Source organism: Melospiza georgiana, chromosome 11 (genome assembly GCF_028018845.1).
Source record: "Melospiza georgiana isolate bMelGeo1 chromosome 11, bMelGeo1.pri, whole genome shotgun sequence".
Lineage (NCBI taxonomy): Eukaryota > Metazoa > Chordata > Aves > Passeriformes > Passerellidae > Melospiza > Melospiza georgiana.
The window spans coordinates 18,657,839-18,674,709 of record NC_080440.1 but is presented as its reverse complement, the minus strand read 5'-3'; the positions used below and the strand labels follow the sequence as shown (position 1 = coordinate 18,674,709).

General features: G+C 33.4%; 1 protein-coding gene across 1 annotated transcript in view; it reads right to left on the bottom strand.

Moving 5' to 3' along the window:
- The window catches only part of ATG7 (autophagy related 7), a 95,274-nt gene that overhangs the window by 48,987 nt on the left and 29,416 nt on the right, over nucleotides 1–16,871 (bottom strand). Inside the window, exon 17 of the mRNA XM_058031749.1 lies at nucleotides 12,035–12,157. Coding sequence (XP_057887732.1) covers nucleotides 12,035–12,157 — 123 coding nt within the window. The remainder of the gene's footprint in view (nucleotides 1–12,034; nucleotides 12,158–16,871) is intronic.

The window sequence follows — 16,871 nt, the reverse complement described above, 5'->3', positions numbered from 1 at the left end:
GATCTTCATGCCTCAACCTAACTAAAGTGATATTTAACAGCATTACTTCCTTTTCCCCAATCTCCCACAACCATCTCTCATTTCTACCATATAAAAATAAAAGTCACAGTCAGCTCCTTGAACCTTATCAAAATGTTTGGCTATAATCAAGATTTTACTTTGTTGAGCAATCCAAACATAATCTGCCGGCATAGATCTACAAATTAAACCATATTAAATTGCATGTTAAATGCATTCAACAATTTGATCAGAATTCTAAAATACAGATTAAATCCAGAAAGCAGAAATATCAAATGCAAAGAAGTTTCTTTTAGGGGCTGGAAATAACATCTCATTTTGCATTTGCATCTTCTCTGCCTGTTAGCCTTTTCAGATCTAGTAAACATGAAAATCCTTAAATTAAAATCCTTAAATTCTAGTGAGAATTAAAAGCCTCAGTTTTATGACTGCCTGGCCCTGAAAAGAAGCGCAGGGAATCAGAATTTCTTCGATCTGAGCCTATTGCCTGTGGAGGAGGAGCTGCAATGAGTTCCAGAGCGTGAGTTCCTCTTGCAGAAAGGTGAGCACAGCGATGCCAGGCACAGCCCCAGCAGTGTTTTCACAGGCACCATGTGTGGCAAAGGCAGATGCAGAGATTAGCACACGTAAATCACTCACCCAGGCAGGGAAAAAAGCCCTCCTCCACTGCCAGCTAAGACAACTAGCACAAAATGCATGTTTTTACAAGGGCTATTCAAAGAAATAGCAGGAGTGGGGAGAATGACTCACAGGCCAGCAAGCTTCACACACCGCAGCTACTCACAGTGAGAACACAAAGGGAATTAGGACTTAGATGATGATTTTTTAAAAAAAAATAACCAAGAAGCATTAGCAAAACCAGCTGCTGCACTGTAATATTTCTAAACAGCTTTGTTATGCCTTCATGTTCTCTTCCAGTAGGACTTTTCTCTTTCTGACTTGCATTGGTTGTTGGCAGTAGACATCAGACAAATAAACTTTTCAACAACATAAAGACTTTTAAAGCTGCATCTCTTAACCCCTATCTATCCCCTTGAGAGAGGGTAACTCCTGAAACTCATTGCATCTCTTCCTCCACAGGCAATAGGTTCATAGCTAAGAAATTCTGGTACTTTGGGCTTCTTTTCAGGGCCAGGCACTCATGAAGCTGAGGCTGGATTTTAATTCTCACTAGATCTGAAAAGGTAATGGGCAGAGAAGATGCAAATGCAAAATGAGATGTTATTTCCACCCCCTAAAAGAAGCTTCTTTGCATTTGATATTTCTGCTTTCTGGATTTAATCTATGTTTTAGTATTCAGATCAAATTGGTTATTTTTTTTTAAATAACCAAGAAGCATTAGCAAAACCAGCTGCTGCACTATAATATTTCTAAGCAGCTTTGTTATGCCTTCATGTTCTCTTCCAGTAGGAGTTTTCTGACTTGCATTGGCTTTGCTGTTGTTGGCAGGCTGTCTCAGTAGACATCAGACAAATAAACTTTTCAACAACATAAAGACTTTTAAAACTGTATCTCTTAACCCCTATCCCCCTGAGAGCCTGGGAAGTGGTTGCTTAATTCTTTACAGGTTTGGTTGTGCCTCCCTTCTCTATTTCTGTGACTGACTTCCTTTAGTTCCCAAAAAATAAACAAGCCTCTAAGCAGTTATCTCCATCTAAATCACACTTTGTACCTATTTCCTAACCATGGATTTCTTGGATTTGTTGACAAACCTATTGGATTTCACACTTGACTTGCAGGGGATTAAATTCATTGCCTGGTGGGCTTGAGTCACTACTTTACAATTACAGGAGTTTATTTTGTATAGAACAAATACTTCAACAGGACTCTCATTTTCAGATGAGATGTGCTGATGTGCTTGCATACTTAGAGTTTTTACCCAAATTTTTATTATATTGTATTATTAAAATATTTTATTATAAAATATAATATTATTAAAATAATTTATTATTGTCATTATTATTAATATCAAAATTTTATTATTATTATGATAAATTATAACTTATTATTTTTATTAATACATATTTATATTATTTATTCATCACCCTACTATTATTTTTTATTAATTATTTTATTAATTAATTTATTATTTATTATTTGTTTTTATATTATTATTATTATTATTATTATTATTATTATTATTATTATTATTATTATTATTATTATTATTATTATTATTATTCATAATCTCACAGCTTTAAGGTCATTTTTTATTCCATTTACTTTTGTGTTTTAACTGGAATAGAGTCAATTCCCCTCGTGTCTTACAGAGTGCCATTAAATGACATTTTGCAATATTTGACACTTCAATAATCAGACAATTCTGCACATCCCCCTTCCTGCACAGAGATGGCAGCAGAACTGCTACACACAGACTTCAAATCACCTCTGGGAGCTGATCCTGATCACATTTTAGCCATGAATTTCCTTTCTACCTAAAAGTTTGGCTTGCAGCTCAGCCTAACTTTTTAAAAGTTCTGTTGTTAGATTTGCAGGTCTAGCATTTTCTATTTACCAAAACACTCCTATTTATCCAGTAAAATGGCATTATTTTAAGGTTGCTGTGTAACAATTAAATCACTAAAAATCATCACCACACCTGCAGAATAACAAAAAGTTTTCCTGTATATGAAAATAACAAACTCAGTAACTCAGAAGCAGCTTTTGCTTTATGAAATATCACATGGAGGAAAAGCTTTGGTGTCCCAAACTCAACACTACAACATACAATAACAGCACTAATTTAAAGCACATTATTTAATACCTAGAGCGGGGTTTTTAAAGGTTGAGAGACCAAGAAAACAGAAACTCATCCTAAAACTTTTATTTTTTTTTAATGTTATGATCCCCAAGCTTAAAAGTGAGATACTTTTCTCTTGGCTAATTTTTTATTACATGCATATCTTTTTTGATGTCTCTTCATGAGGTCAGGCACAACTTTAATTTACAATTTACAAGATTTTACTTTCCAACCAATTTGACTTTGAATCAACTAAGAGAAGTCACTGCTAAGGAGAAATTATCACTGAAGAGATAAAAGAGAACCAATCCTTATCTTCTCAGGCACAAAGTGGCTCATCTTGGAATCAAAGCTGGGTTTTAACTACAGAATTGGTCATTAATTTTTATCTCTATGAAGATATCAGGTGATTTCTCCAGGACTGCAGCCAATTCCATAAAAACAACTATTCTGCATGGCAGATTTCAGCTGGGAGCCAGGTTTTAATGTGTTCCAAAAAAGTGCTGGAAAAAGGAAACTTCAGGAGAACCTGAACTACAGTGAGGGAAAGGAAACACCAGGAAAATATTCAAATAGAAAGTGAGCTCAGGCCAGTAAGAGGAAGGTTAATATTAATTTTAAAGGCTCTCAAATCTGCCTGTTTTATAAATTAGTGTCAACCAAAACTCAGTAGCAACATGGATGCAAATCTTTAAACATTCACTCTGGTAAAATTATTTCATGGTTCACAAAGGAAGAAAACCTGAGCCAGGGTCAAAATTGAAGCTGAGAAGTTCCTCACAAACAGTTTTCCATATGACATTTCCACCTAGGAGCATGTCTTAAAATTGATGTTCTGCTCTTAAAATTCGTGGTGCTTAATTTCCTCTGTGACTTAACAACTGCTGGCATTGAAGAGAGGCTGTGCTGAACCCACAGGATTTTCCAGCAGCTCTTCACATTTCAGTCAAATTCATTTATTACCATTTCCTATATTCCTATATATTTACTATATCCCACTTATATTTACAGGAAAATTGGCCCCAAAGTTGAAAAGAAGCTGGTGCTCCTTGTGCAGAGGGGTTTTGGGGTGACAATCAGCTGGTGACAATCAGAGAAGTCCAGGAGGTGCTTCCAGAGGAAATCTGGATTTTAGAGGAGCAAATAAAATGAATCTGGATTTTAAGGAGGAAATAAAATGAATAAAGAAAATAATCTGCTGGACATTTCACAGGATGATCAGTGGACATTGATCCCTATATATATTCCCATATATTTCCTATATTCCTCCTACATTTACACATATCCTCCCTATGTATATTCCTATATATTTGTTATATCCCACATGTATTTACAGGAAAATTGGCCCCAAAGTTGAAAAGAAGCAGCTGCTGCTTGTGCAGAGGGGTTTTGGGGTGGCAATCACAGAGCAGCTCCCTTGGGGTATGGGATAATTGCCTGCGCGGGCTCACCCTGACAGAAATGCCCTCAGAGAAGTCCAGCAGATGGTTCCAGAGGAAATCTGGATTTTCAGGAGCAGGCAAACACAATTAACAATGAAAATAACCTGGTGGACAACATTTCACAGGCTCCAGGATGACCAGAACACATTGATCCCTATATATATTCCTATATATTTCCTATATTCTACTTATATTTACAGGAAGATTGGCCCCAAAGTTGAAAATAAGCTGGTGCTGCTTGTGCAGTTTTGGGGTGAGAATAGGATGACCAGAGCACATTGATCCCTAATGAAGTGACTTAATTAACCCTTGAGGGCATGCTGAGGCAGCCCTGCCCCAAGACATCCACAGCACCTCTGGGATAAGCTAAAACAATTGGTGTTTATTGAAATCTGGCACTGATTTCCTCTTCTAAAATTTCAGCAGCAAAATTTCCTCTTCTTTAAAATTTGATTTGATTTGATTTGAACAAGCACTCATGTACTCTTGGACTGAGATGCACATGGTAGAATTTATGGTCTTAATTAGAATTAAGTTCATCAGCGTGTTTGTGTTGTGTAATTTCTTATTCTTCACACGAGAATAACAGAAAGCATCTTGAACAGCCTATTCATTCTTCCTTGTGACAAAGTAAATTGGAATGGAAGAGATTTAATCCCTGAATTTCATTACTTCTTCTTTACTGGAGATTTTTTCTTCAAAGGAAGAAGAGTTAACAGAGTTTGAAACTCTTTCTAGAAGAGAACTGCTTCCCCAAAATAAAGATTTTACAGCTTCAGTCTAGCAAAATTTTGGGGTGCTGTGCTCATCATCAGCTAAAATTACTCTCAAATCTTCAATAAAGTAAAATTTAACATCATTTACTACCAGAGCATAAATCAAAACATTATTTTGTACTCCTTGTTTAGGTGCTGATCTAACCAGGACAGCGAAAATGAGGAATGAAGAAGAGCAGGGCACCTCTGCAACTGGGCTGGAGCTGGATTGTTATTAAAAAAAGAAAAGCCCCAAAAGCCCAGAAATCCCCTCTGGGAGAGAAGAGGTGATATTGATCACATCACTGATCAATACTGATCACAAAGAGGAAAACCAACCAGCAATTATTGTCTGCAATATTATTCCTGAAGAACAGAGTGCACATTAATGCTGCTCCAGGTTTGTCCAGGTTCTTCATGTAAAGCAGAGAACTGGGATCCCATCACTTTTATCACATAAAAAGTGATGAAATAGTAGATTTATTCCTATTATAGATTATTATAGATAATAGATTTATTCCTATTATAGATTATTATAGCCACAGATTATTATAGATAATAGATTTATTCCTATTGCTTTCCATTTTATAGTTACAGGAGATTGACTGTGGCATTTTACATAGAGATTTAAGCTCTATCAATGTTTTGACATTAAGACAGCAATTCATTTCAAAAATAACCCTTAATTGTAAATTAATTTGTGCCTGACCTCATGAAGAGACATCAAAAAACAACCCTATGAAAAATATATATAAAAATATATATAAAACAACAAAATCTGTTGCTAATCCAAGTGCCATTATTCCATTTCTTTCTGGTTTTTTTCCCCATATAATTGACATTTCAAATAAAAATGATAACTGGATACCAACCAATTGTCCTTCCCTCCAAAGAAATAAATGTCTGCACAGCCCCTCCCTGCCCTGAAGGGACAAACTCACATTTATTCAGATATCCCCTGAAATAGGAGTATTTGTGCACATCACCCTCTGATGTCAGTCCCAGGAAGATAATTTGAATATAATTAATGAGAATAATTGAAATTATCATTGAAGGTATCAGGGGAAAGGCAAGGAGCTCATGTTTTGGTAGCACACAGAGGCACCACTTTACAGGTCCTTCTAAACCCTTCCAAAAGCAGCAAAAGGCATCAGCAGAAAAAAAAAAAATTACCATTGTACAAAGAGCCAGGAAACATTACTTGATAAATGAAGAAAAATGATGACACTAATTGACATCCTGAGAAAACTCAAAAAGAAAAAAAAGAAAGAAAACAAATTAAACTCTTAATCTCTTAAGAAAGAAATTCCAGGGCAGGCCTGAATCTGTCAAAATTAATTTCTCCAGAAATGCACCAGATTAAAAACATGAAGGAAAACAAAAAAGCTCCCAGTCACAGAAAAGTCTCAAATATTAATTTTGGGCTACCCATCAGTAATGATTTCTTTAGGAAGTTTTCATAACACCAAATAAAATTACATTCTGAATAATTCTTGGCTAACAGAGCAAAACTGCCAAGTTACAGAATTTGCTGTTACAATATTGTTGTAGCTGGTTTTTCTGTTTTGCTTGGAGTTTTTTTTTGGCTTTTCACATGTTATTGTTTCAGCATCAAATACACTGCATGATATAATGCAGAATCAGAAACAAGCAGGATATTTTTAATAGAAAAGCACATTGGAAATTCTCAATTTTCTTCCAAATTAGAACAAGCATAAAGTTTCTTTTTCACACCAGCTGCTTATTCTGCAGCTAAGCATTGTTCCTCAAGAAATGACTGAAAAATGCTCAGGCACAAAATAAGTGCAGAAATTATAAAATTGAGTTGTCTGTATTTTCTCTGAGTGTTTTATTAGCATTAATCCTTTTCTTTTTCATTCATTAGGATTGTTTGGGATGCAGAAAAGGGATTTTGGAAATGCCAAACAGGTCTCATTCACTGACTGCAAGAACTTGTCACTGAAACAACAGATACCACATTTTTTGAGAGACAGAAACTTGAAATACAACATTACTGAAGTAAAATAACACAGACATGGAAATACAACATTACTGAGGTAAAATAACACAGACATAGTGACCTGCTGCCACCACACCTGACCTTTAAATTCACATTCTAATATAGGAACTCTGCTACATATTTGATTTTTTTTTCCAAAGTTTTTTATGATCCTATTGGATTGCAGCTTCTGCCCCTTCTTGTTTTTTAATCAGAAAACCAAGTGAAAATGTTATTTCTGGCGTGCGTTTTATAATCTTCTTTCATCCTGATGAAAGCAGGAAGTGCAGTAAAGCATCCAAGTAATTCAGGAATTGAAATGCAAAGTAAGAAAAGTATATTTATTTACACTTGTGTCTTATTGCAGAGAAATGAGAATTACAGAGAATTGCAGAGAGCAGTGAGTGGAGAATATCAGCAAACCTGGGAACTAGGAGGAGAAAACTTGGAATTCGAAATTTTATGAGAATAAGGACGAGAAAACTTTGAATTAGATATTTTATGTGAATTAGGATGAGAAAACTTGAGATTGAATTAGAAATTTCAGAGGAAAAGCATTTTTACATCTACACATTATATACATTTATATTATATTATATTATATTATATTATATTATATTATATTATATTATATTATATTATATTATATTATATTATATTATATTATATTATATTATATTATATTGTATTATATTATATTATATCATACACAATATATAATATATAATATATAAGATATAAGATATAATATATACACAATGTAGAACATACATAATATTATATATATTATATATAATATATAATGTATATATATTATATAATATATATAATAATATATAATATATTGCAAACACAGTATACAATACATACTATACACAATATATTATATACATTATATATTATACATTATATATTATATAAAATATATTATATAAAATATATTATATATTAATATAATATAATATAATATAATATAATATAATATAATATAATATAATATAATATAATATAATATAATATAATATAATATAATATAATATAATATAATATAAATATTTACATCTATACATCTATATATTAACCCTTTGCCGGGCTCATCTGGAGCATGTGGGGAGCAAAGCAGTTTGGTTTAGGGACGCATTGATCTGGAACAGTCCTGGGCAGCCCAGCCAAGCTGTGAGCAGGAAATTATTCCCTTTTCTGCCTCCAGTTCCACACCCCAGCCCTGATGAACAGCCCAACGATGCTCATGCTGCCCCTGTTTTAAGCCCAGCCATCAAACCTGACTGCAGGGCGAGCAAGGGTCGGGTTTAAAAGTTGAGCTTTGCAGAAAGGAGCCTGAGTGATGCGGAAAGCAGAAATTCCCAGCTGCCATCAGCTCAGGCAGCTCCCCAGAGGAACAAATGCAGGGGAAACAGGGCTGAGTGCTGACAGGGGAGTTTCCCACAGCTCCCCTGGCCTGGGGCATCACAGCCTGCTGCCCAAGCTGCGCACAAAGATCCAACTGGGGAAAAAAAAATAAAAAAAAAATGTTCCAGAGAACCCAAATTAAAGCCAGATGTAGAAGGAGCAGATGCCTGAAATGCGCTGTCAGTTCAGGACAGGATAGGAAAGCTTGCTGGTGTTATTATTTATTAATTGGCATGCTAAGGAAGTCACAGAGAGCATTTATGATTTAAGAAATAGGTGTTCTGTTGACTAAAAATCCTGCAATTCGTATCAACTTTAAACATATTTATATGTATTCAAATTTTAAATACATTTAAAAAAATGTATTAAGTGTTTAAGTTAATTAAATTTTAAATGTAGTAGAACTTTGAACATATTTAAGTGTATTAAAATATGGTCAACAGTACAGCCCTGGAATAGGAATTAAACAGTGCAAGTAAAAAAAGATTTTTACTAAGTGAAAGGTCTCCCATTTCTTACTGCAAATTGTGTTCCTTAAATGTCACAGAGAACATTTATGATTTAAGAAATAGGTGTTCTGTTGACTAAAAATCCTGCAATTTGTATCAACTTTAAACCTATTCAAATGTATTAAAATTTTAAACATATTTTTTAAAAATGTATTTAATGTTTAAATTAATTAAGTTTTAAATGTATTAAAACTTTGAACATACTTAATTGTATTAAAATATTATGGTCAACAGTACCTGGAATAGGAATTAAACAGTGCAAGTAAAAGATTTTCACTAAATGAAAGGTCTCTCATATCTTACTGCAAATTGAGTTCCTTTAATCTGGGCAAACACACTTGGTGCTAATAATGTGGGGGCAGTTTTCATGGAAATTCAGGCTATATATCCAAAAATGTTGCATTTAACAGTCACTTCTACAGAACATGCACAACTTATTCAGATTCTCTTTTAGGCAAACTCAAAATTAGAAAAAAAATCCTCGTTAAAGCACTTTTACACACACATCATAAAAGCAGCAAAGCATTTAGGTGAACTAAAAATAAAAAATATTTTTAAAAAATTTGAAACATAAGAACAGCACAACACTTTTTCTGACCACACCAAAACACTCTTGGCAAAATGTTCAATAAAATGCTCTGAGTGAATGCACATTTTAACAGAGAACCTTTTAAAAACAAACAGATTGAGTGGTTCCCCTATCAGATGCAGGTTTATTAGGGAAATATCAGGGATTTATAAATGGAATTACAACCCAATTATGATGTTACTGGGTAAATAAGAGCTTGGATGACATCTAACTTTACGAGTCTATTTTCTTTATAGTTCTGGATAGGTTTTACTAGACAGGAGGAAAGGAAAATCTGCAGTTACCAGAAGCCATTTTATGGCCTCTAAACGCATCAATAATCCACAAAATCTCTCTGAGTGATGAAAAGCAGATAATTTCCCACCAGAAAAATGAAACATTCCCATCCCCAAGCAGGCCATCCACACCTGGTGAAACCTCTCAGTGCTTTTGCTGCAGTCTTCAGAGCGTATTGAGAATATCTCAAATCAAAGGAGCACCAAACTTAAAATCCAATGGCTCCATTTTAGGGAATAACCTGCCAAGAGCAGCTCCAAAGCAGCCAGAAACCCAAAAAAATCATTTTACAGACTCACAATCCCCAGCTGCAGCATGAGAAAAAGGAGCTCAAAATACAAGGGAAAGGGAGCTCAAGGCAGAAGAGTAATTCTGCAGAAAAGATATTAAAGGACAGCAATTCTGCAGAAAAGATATTAAAGGAGAGTAATTCTGCAGAAAAGATATTAAAAGCACTCTCTTGTGCACTTAAAAAATTTAAGAATTGCCCCAGATGATGAACTGAGAGACTTGTGGAGGAGCACAAAACAACCAGAGCCACAATGTAATGTTTTTCAGGGGCAAAATGTAACAAAGAGCTGCTTTTTAACCCAAAGCAAGCAGGGGGGGCTCCAGAACCTCCATAAATAATCTGCCTGACAGCCCTTGCCATTCAGAAACACAGATTCACCAAGACTATTCAACTGCTGAAAGAGATGGATTTTCCCAAAAATGCAGCAATCCTAGAGGGAAGAATCAAGCAAGCTCCCTGGTTTGATGGCAATTATCCTAATTTGAAAGCATGAGCTCTGCAAATAATTTGTGTATTTGTGCCAGATTTTCCACCTCTGAGCAGTGATTTCACTGCATAAACTTCACTGAAATACCCCAGGATTTTTGAAAGGACACAAATCCTGTGTTTTAAGCAAAACTTTGAACTACAGTAAGTTGCAGTAAGTTCCACCAGACCCTGTATTTTGTAGAGAATATCTAAAACCTCATTAACAAACACCTACTGTGAAGCTGCAGAAGTGATTTATGGATTAATACCTGCTAAATAAAACATGGCTAATTTTAATTGTTTTTACATTTCCAACACTGAAATTCAGGCCTGGCAATCAGGCTTTAATTATTCCTACTGTTAATGAGTGGCATGTGTCAAAGGGTGCTTGTTTTCCCTTCTTGGATCCCTCTCATATATATATATATATATATATATGTTTTTATATTTATACTATATCTATTGTATTATATATTATTATTTATATTATATATAAAAATTTATATATATTATAATATGATAATGATATAATACTATAAATAGATATATAATATTCATAGTATAGAAATATATATATGAGGGATATATATACATATATATATACATATATATACACATATATATTATATAAATAAAATATATAATATAGAATATACACAACATATATAATATATATATAAATATATAACATATTTATATAAGATATAAGATATATTATATATATTTTATATTAATATATATATATATATTTATATATATAAGGGATATATATACATATATACATGAGCTAGATATACCTAGAAATACCTAGAATTTTTTTTCAAGGTATGCCCATGCTGATTTAAAAATTCATTAGGTATTTTACAGCTGTTTCCAGCATCTGCTGCAATTGTTTTTCAACGGTTTAACATGAAACAGAGAGCCAAGTCATCATGATCCACCCCAAATATTAAGAACCACTGTGGAGCCCTTTCCAGCTGTAAAAACAGCAGCAGCACTTGCACAGGCTGCAGGGACTGAATAATCACTGCTGCAGAAGCATCCCTGGCATACAGCTCTGCCAAAATTAAATGGTGATGCACAAGGGTAGAGATATGGGCAGAGGGAGGAAGGAACACAAATCACTGTTAAATATAATATTAGGAGACACTTGTTTGATTTTTTTATGGAACAGAAGTCAATATTGAGTTATCACCAGTGCTGCTGTCCAATGGGATCAAACATCCCCAAGTTTCTGCCCACATTCCATTTTTTGGTCACTAGACAGGTAAACAGCATTTTTCCTCCCCATATTATAATCCATCAAGCAGCATAATTACATTTTAATTGACCTACAATTGCAATTGATTTCCTCACACCACACAACCCAAATCACCTGCTTCCTTTAAAAATAATATTTAAAGACTCAGATAAAGTTACAGTTAATTTAGGAGACTCTCTAAATCATTGTGTCAATCACTCTGTAAATGAAATACCACTGGTTAATTCTATCATTTGATCACATGATTAATTAACATCCAAATTTCATTTGCTTACCTCAGCAGCCTGTGTCTCCTGGTGTAATAAAGTCAGACCTGTCAAGTCTTCCAAGAAGGAATGTGAAGAATTAAAAACTTTGGCTAGGAAATTAAACCCTTCTCGTTCATACTGCTCAAGGACCTGCAAAGAAACAAACAGAGGAGAATTTCATATGTAATACCCATCATCTGACTCATCCTCGTATTTGGCTCACAAAGAAAAAGCAGAATGTTTCTGAGCACTCAGAAAATGCCTGGATACTGCAAACAGCTAAAAATGACAGAGAAAAAAATAATTATTTTTGCCAACTCAATCTCTATAGTGAGGAAAGATGGAAGCAAACGGGAAAAGAAATGATTTAAGTATTAATTATATTAAGTATTAATTAAATATTAAGGTTTAAGATTTCCTGCTTTAAATGCATTTTTTATGACTTGATAGGGCAAGAAGGAAAACATAATATATATATATAATACAAAACAATTGTATATAAAATATAATATATATACAAAATAAAACATAATTATATATAATTTATAAAATTATATTATAATAGAATACAATACACTATAATATAATATGATACAATATAATATTTCTAAATATTATATTATATTATTTTAATATAGTGTATTCTTACCTATATATAAAATATTGTTATATTATATTTATATTATTATATAATATATAATATAGTATTTATACGTTATACTATATATATTATATTATATAATAAGGTTTAGAATTTCCTGCTTTAAATACATTTTTATGACAGATGATAGGGTAAGAAGGAAAACATAATATATATAATATAAAACATCATTTTATATAAAATATAATATATATACTAAATAAAACATAATTATACACAATATAATTTAAATAATTATATTCTAGAAATTATACTATATATATAACTAATATAACAAATGTAACTAATATAATATAATATATTATAATATAAATTATATTATATATAATTTATATAATATTTCTAAATATGATATTTATCTAAATATTACTTTTATATATTGTATTATTATCTATATATAATATATTGTTATATTTATATTATTATATAACATACAATATAGCATTTATATGTTATATTATATATAATATATTATACAATAAGGTTTAAGATTTCCTGCTTTAAATACATTTTTTATGCCAGATGATAGGGCCAGAAGGAAAGCTTGGCTGCACAGCCATGAAAGGAGCATTTGAGCACCACCAAACACAGTAAAGCCTGTTCCAATATCAGGGCAAGGAAAGAACCATGCTGGGCCAGCCTGAAAAATTCCCTGAGAAGGTGTCCAAGCCCAACATCCCCCAGCCTCCAGAGATTCCTGATTCTGAGGCTTTTGTATCTTTCTCTATTTTTCTGCTTTAATTTCCCCAGCTCAGTTTTTATTTGGACAATTTTACAAGCTCCTACAAGAACTGAGAGGTTTTAGTTTATATTCCCCTCAAGCCCTGAGCATGAAGAATTTATTTCAGCTTTAGGGCAGGAGTTGCCAGGCTGATTTCAAACAGGGACATGCAAATTGAGGGAAGAGAAGATAAATATCAAACATTACCCCAATCCTACATCTTTTGGGACAGCAGGCAGGCAGAAAATGGAAGGAACTTATGCCTGGGCAACATCAGGATCCATTGTTTCCTTATTTTTGTTCCAAGTTCTCATCATTTCATCCAAACAGAACTTTTCCTGCAGAACCTCAAGGAGCAGAGCAGGATTGATGCAGGAACCTCAAAGCCACACATTTAAATAGAAAGCAGCAGAATGTGTGACAGGGAAAGGACCACCAGGATCAGCCTGGATCCATGTTCTCATCATTTCATCCAAACAGAACTTTTCCTGCAGAACACCAAGGAGCAGAGCAGGATGGATGCAGGGACCTCAAAACCAAACATTCAAATAGAAAGGAGCAGAATGTGTGACAGGGAAATGATCACCAGGATCCAGAAGAGGCAGGATTTTCACAAAAATGGAAATACTCCCATCAGAATTCATCAAATCACAATTTACTCTCACAACAATCTCACTCCTTCCTGGTTTAACAATTCCTAATGGTCTCAAACACCCAATTCATTGATAAAACTGTGGGAACTTGCTCAGCCCAACAACATTCTTCAGCAAAACACATCCCATGAGCTCTTACACTGGAATTCAGACTCGTTAAAAACCATATTTATATTTAACTGACAGGATTCTAAGCTTAATGATAAAAATAGACAGGGATCCTCACTCAGCTCTTCATGCAAAACTATCTAATGCATAATTAGGTTTCAAAAAACACAAACAGAAACAACTGAAACACAACTATGAAATGGAAGAGATATAAAAGGTCATTATCAAACATTTGGCACCTTCCTGACCACACTTATTCTTCTAAAATAAACAAAATTAGCACATCACTTCACATTCTCTTCCTGAATCTACATAAATTGTTCTTCATACTTGAAAGATTTATTTTGCCATAGGTGTTTGGTGTATGTGTGTGCAATGACTGATAAATATAATCATGAATTTAAAAAGAAAAAAAGATTAAAAAAAACAATATTGGGAGCATTTATTTGTATTTTTCTTGGGTTTTTTATGCCTGAGATAAATGAATAACAAGAACATTCACAATGTAACATAGAGAACTGAGCAGCAATTTCGGCATTTTTTTTGGAGATGTGTCCTCTCAGTATTACCCACTAAATACAGTGGGGATTGCACTGTGGATTTACACATTCCATGAGAATTCTGGGTTCAAAATCCCACTAAAGCAACCCAAGTGCAGCAGTCTAGAAAATCTGGAGAAATTCTTCTTCATACTTGAAAGATTTCTTTTGCCATAGGCGTTTGGTGTATGTGTGCAATGACTGATAAATATAATAATGAATTAAAAAATAAAAAAAGATTTTAAAAAACAGTATTGGGAGAATTTCTTTGTATTTTTCTTGGGTTTTTTTTATTCCTGAGATAAATGAAGTAACACAAACATTCACAATGCAACACAGAGAACTGAACAGCAATTTTCTGGAGATGTGTCCTCTCAGCATTATCCACTAAATATGGTTGGGATTCCACTGTGGATTTACACATTCCAAGAGAATTCCGGGCTTTAAAATCCCACAAAAACAACCCAAGTGAAGCAGTCTCTTGCACAGATACCAATTTCTGAGCCTGGAGTGCGCTCACAGCCCTGCCTGTGGGAATTCCTCACCCTGGCAGGGGATTTTGGCCTTTTGGCTTTTTTCCCCCGAAAATTTTTGGAGGAAGCACAACTCAGATTTTTGGTGCTGCAGGACAGATGAGAGTTCATGGCCCACTGAAACCATCCCCAGAGAACCTCAGCCTCATCTGAAATTATTACAGCACCCCAGAGAAACGCAGGGACAACACCACCACTGAGATATTCTGGTCTCTTCCCAGGGGCAAAAATTATTAAAAGATGCAAACCACCTTGGGCTATGCAAATATTATGAGCAGAGCAGGGAATTGAGTGCAAACTTCCTATGTACAGCTCATCCATCAAGGAGTTTTAAACCTGGCTGGGTTTGTTACTCAATCTCTGCTTTGATCCTTGCTCCCAAAAAGTGGGATTTGAGCCTGCAGAGAGGATTAAGTGCCCTTTGTGTTGTCATCAGTGTGGACAATGCCAGGAAGTCTCTCATTAAGTGCCTTTTAAAGGATTAATATCAATAAAATTAAAAAATTAATAAATCATTAAAGAAAAATAAATTAAAACAAATTAAAATGTATATATAACTACACAAATTAAAATTTACACAATATATTATTGATATATTATATTACTTTATATCATATTATCCATATATAATATTATTTTATATATTCCATTATTATTTACATATATTATATATAATATATTGTTATATTATATTTATATAAGACAATATATATCAATATATATTGTATTACATAATATAACATATAGTATATAATAATACATTATATATACTATATAATATATAATATATATTATATAGCATATAATATATATTATATAGTATTTATACTATATTTTTATTATTACATTATATAATACTATATTTTATTTATTATTTATATATTATTTTACATACTATTTATAGATATTAGAAATTATATAAATATAAATGCTTATATAAAACCACAAGATATTACCTTAAAATTAATACAGATATTAATAAAATTAACAAAATATTAATAAGGTCACAGCTGCAGGAGTTGCAGGCACATTATTTTTAGATTTTTTTGTACTGGTACACATTAACATGACCAAATCTACTGCTATGGAAAGATTTAAACATTTCTCTCCCCTCTGTGTGGCAGAGACCTTCCTTGGTGCCACAATGGCAAATTCAGGTTTGGGTAACAAATCTGACCATACACACAGGATTTTAAAAACTTGAAGCACAACAATAAAGAACATTCTTTTCCCCTAGCAGCAACCACAGAAGCCTGAAAAGCAGCATTAAAAAGTGCACTTGCTGATTCTAATTACTTTTTTTTTTTACAATAAGGACAGCCTGCTGGATGGAAGTGTTTGTGAAGTAGTTTTAAATCCAGAATTCCAGGCACATGAGCCAACAAATGTCACATCAGAGAGGCAAAAATCCACCTGCAGCAGCACATGGTAGCACCTGAGCAGGTACCTCTGAAGAAGAGACCCACTATGATGAAATCCTTTTGATACAGGCAGTGACTGGGTGTAGCCTTGAGATTTTCTGAAAAATTCTTTTTGCCAGGATTTTCCTCCTGAGAAACTGAGAGGCCTCAGGAACAAAATACAAACAATGATTATCTGCTGCTGTGGAATGCAACAGGTGCATCTGTGATTGGTCTCATGTGGTTGTT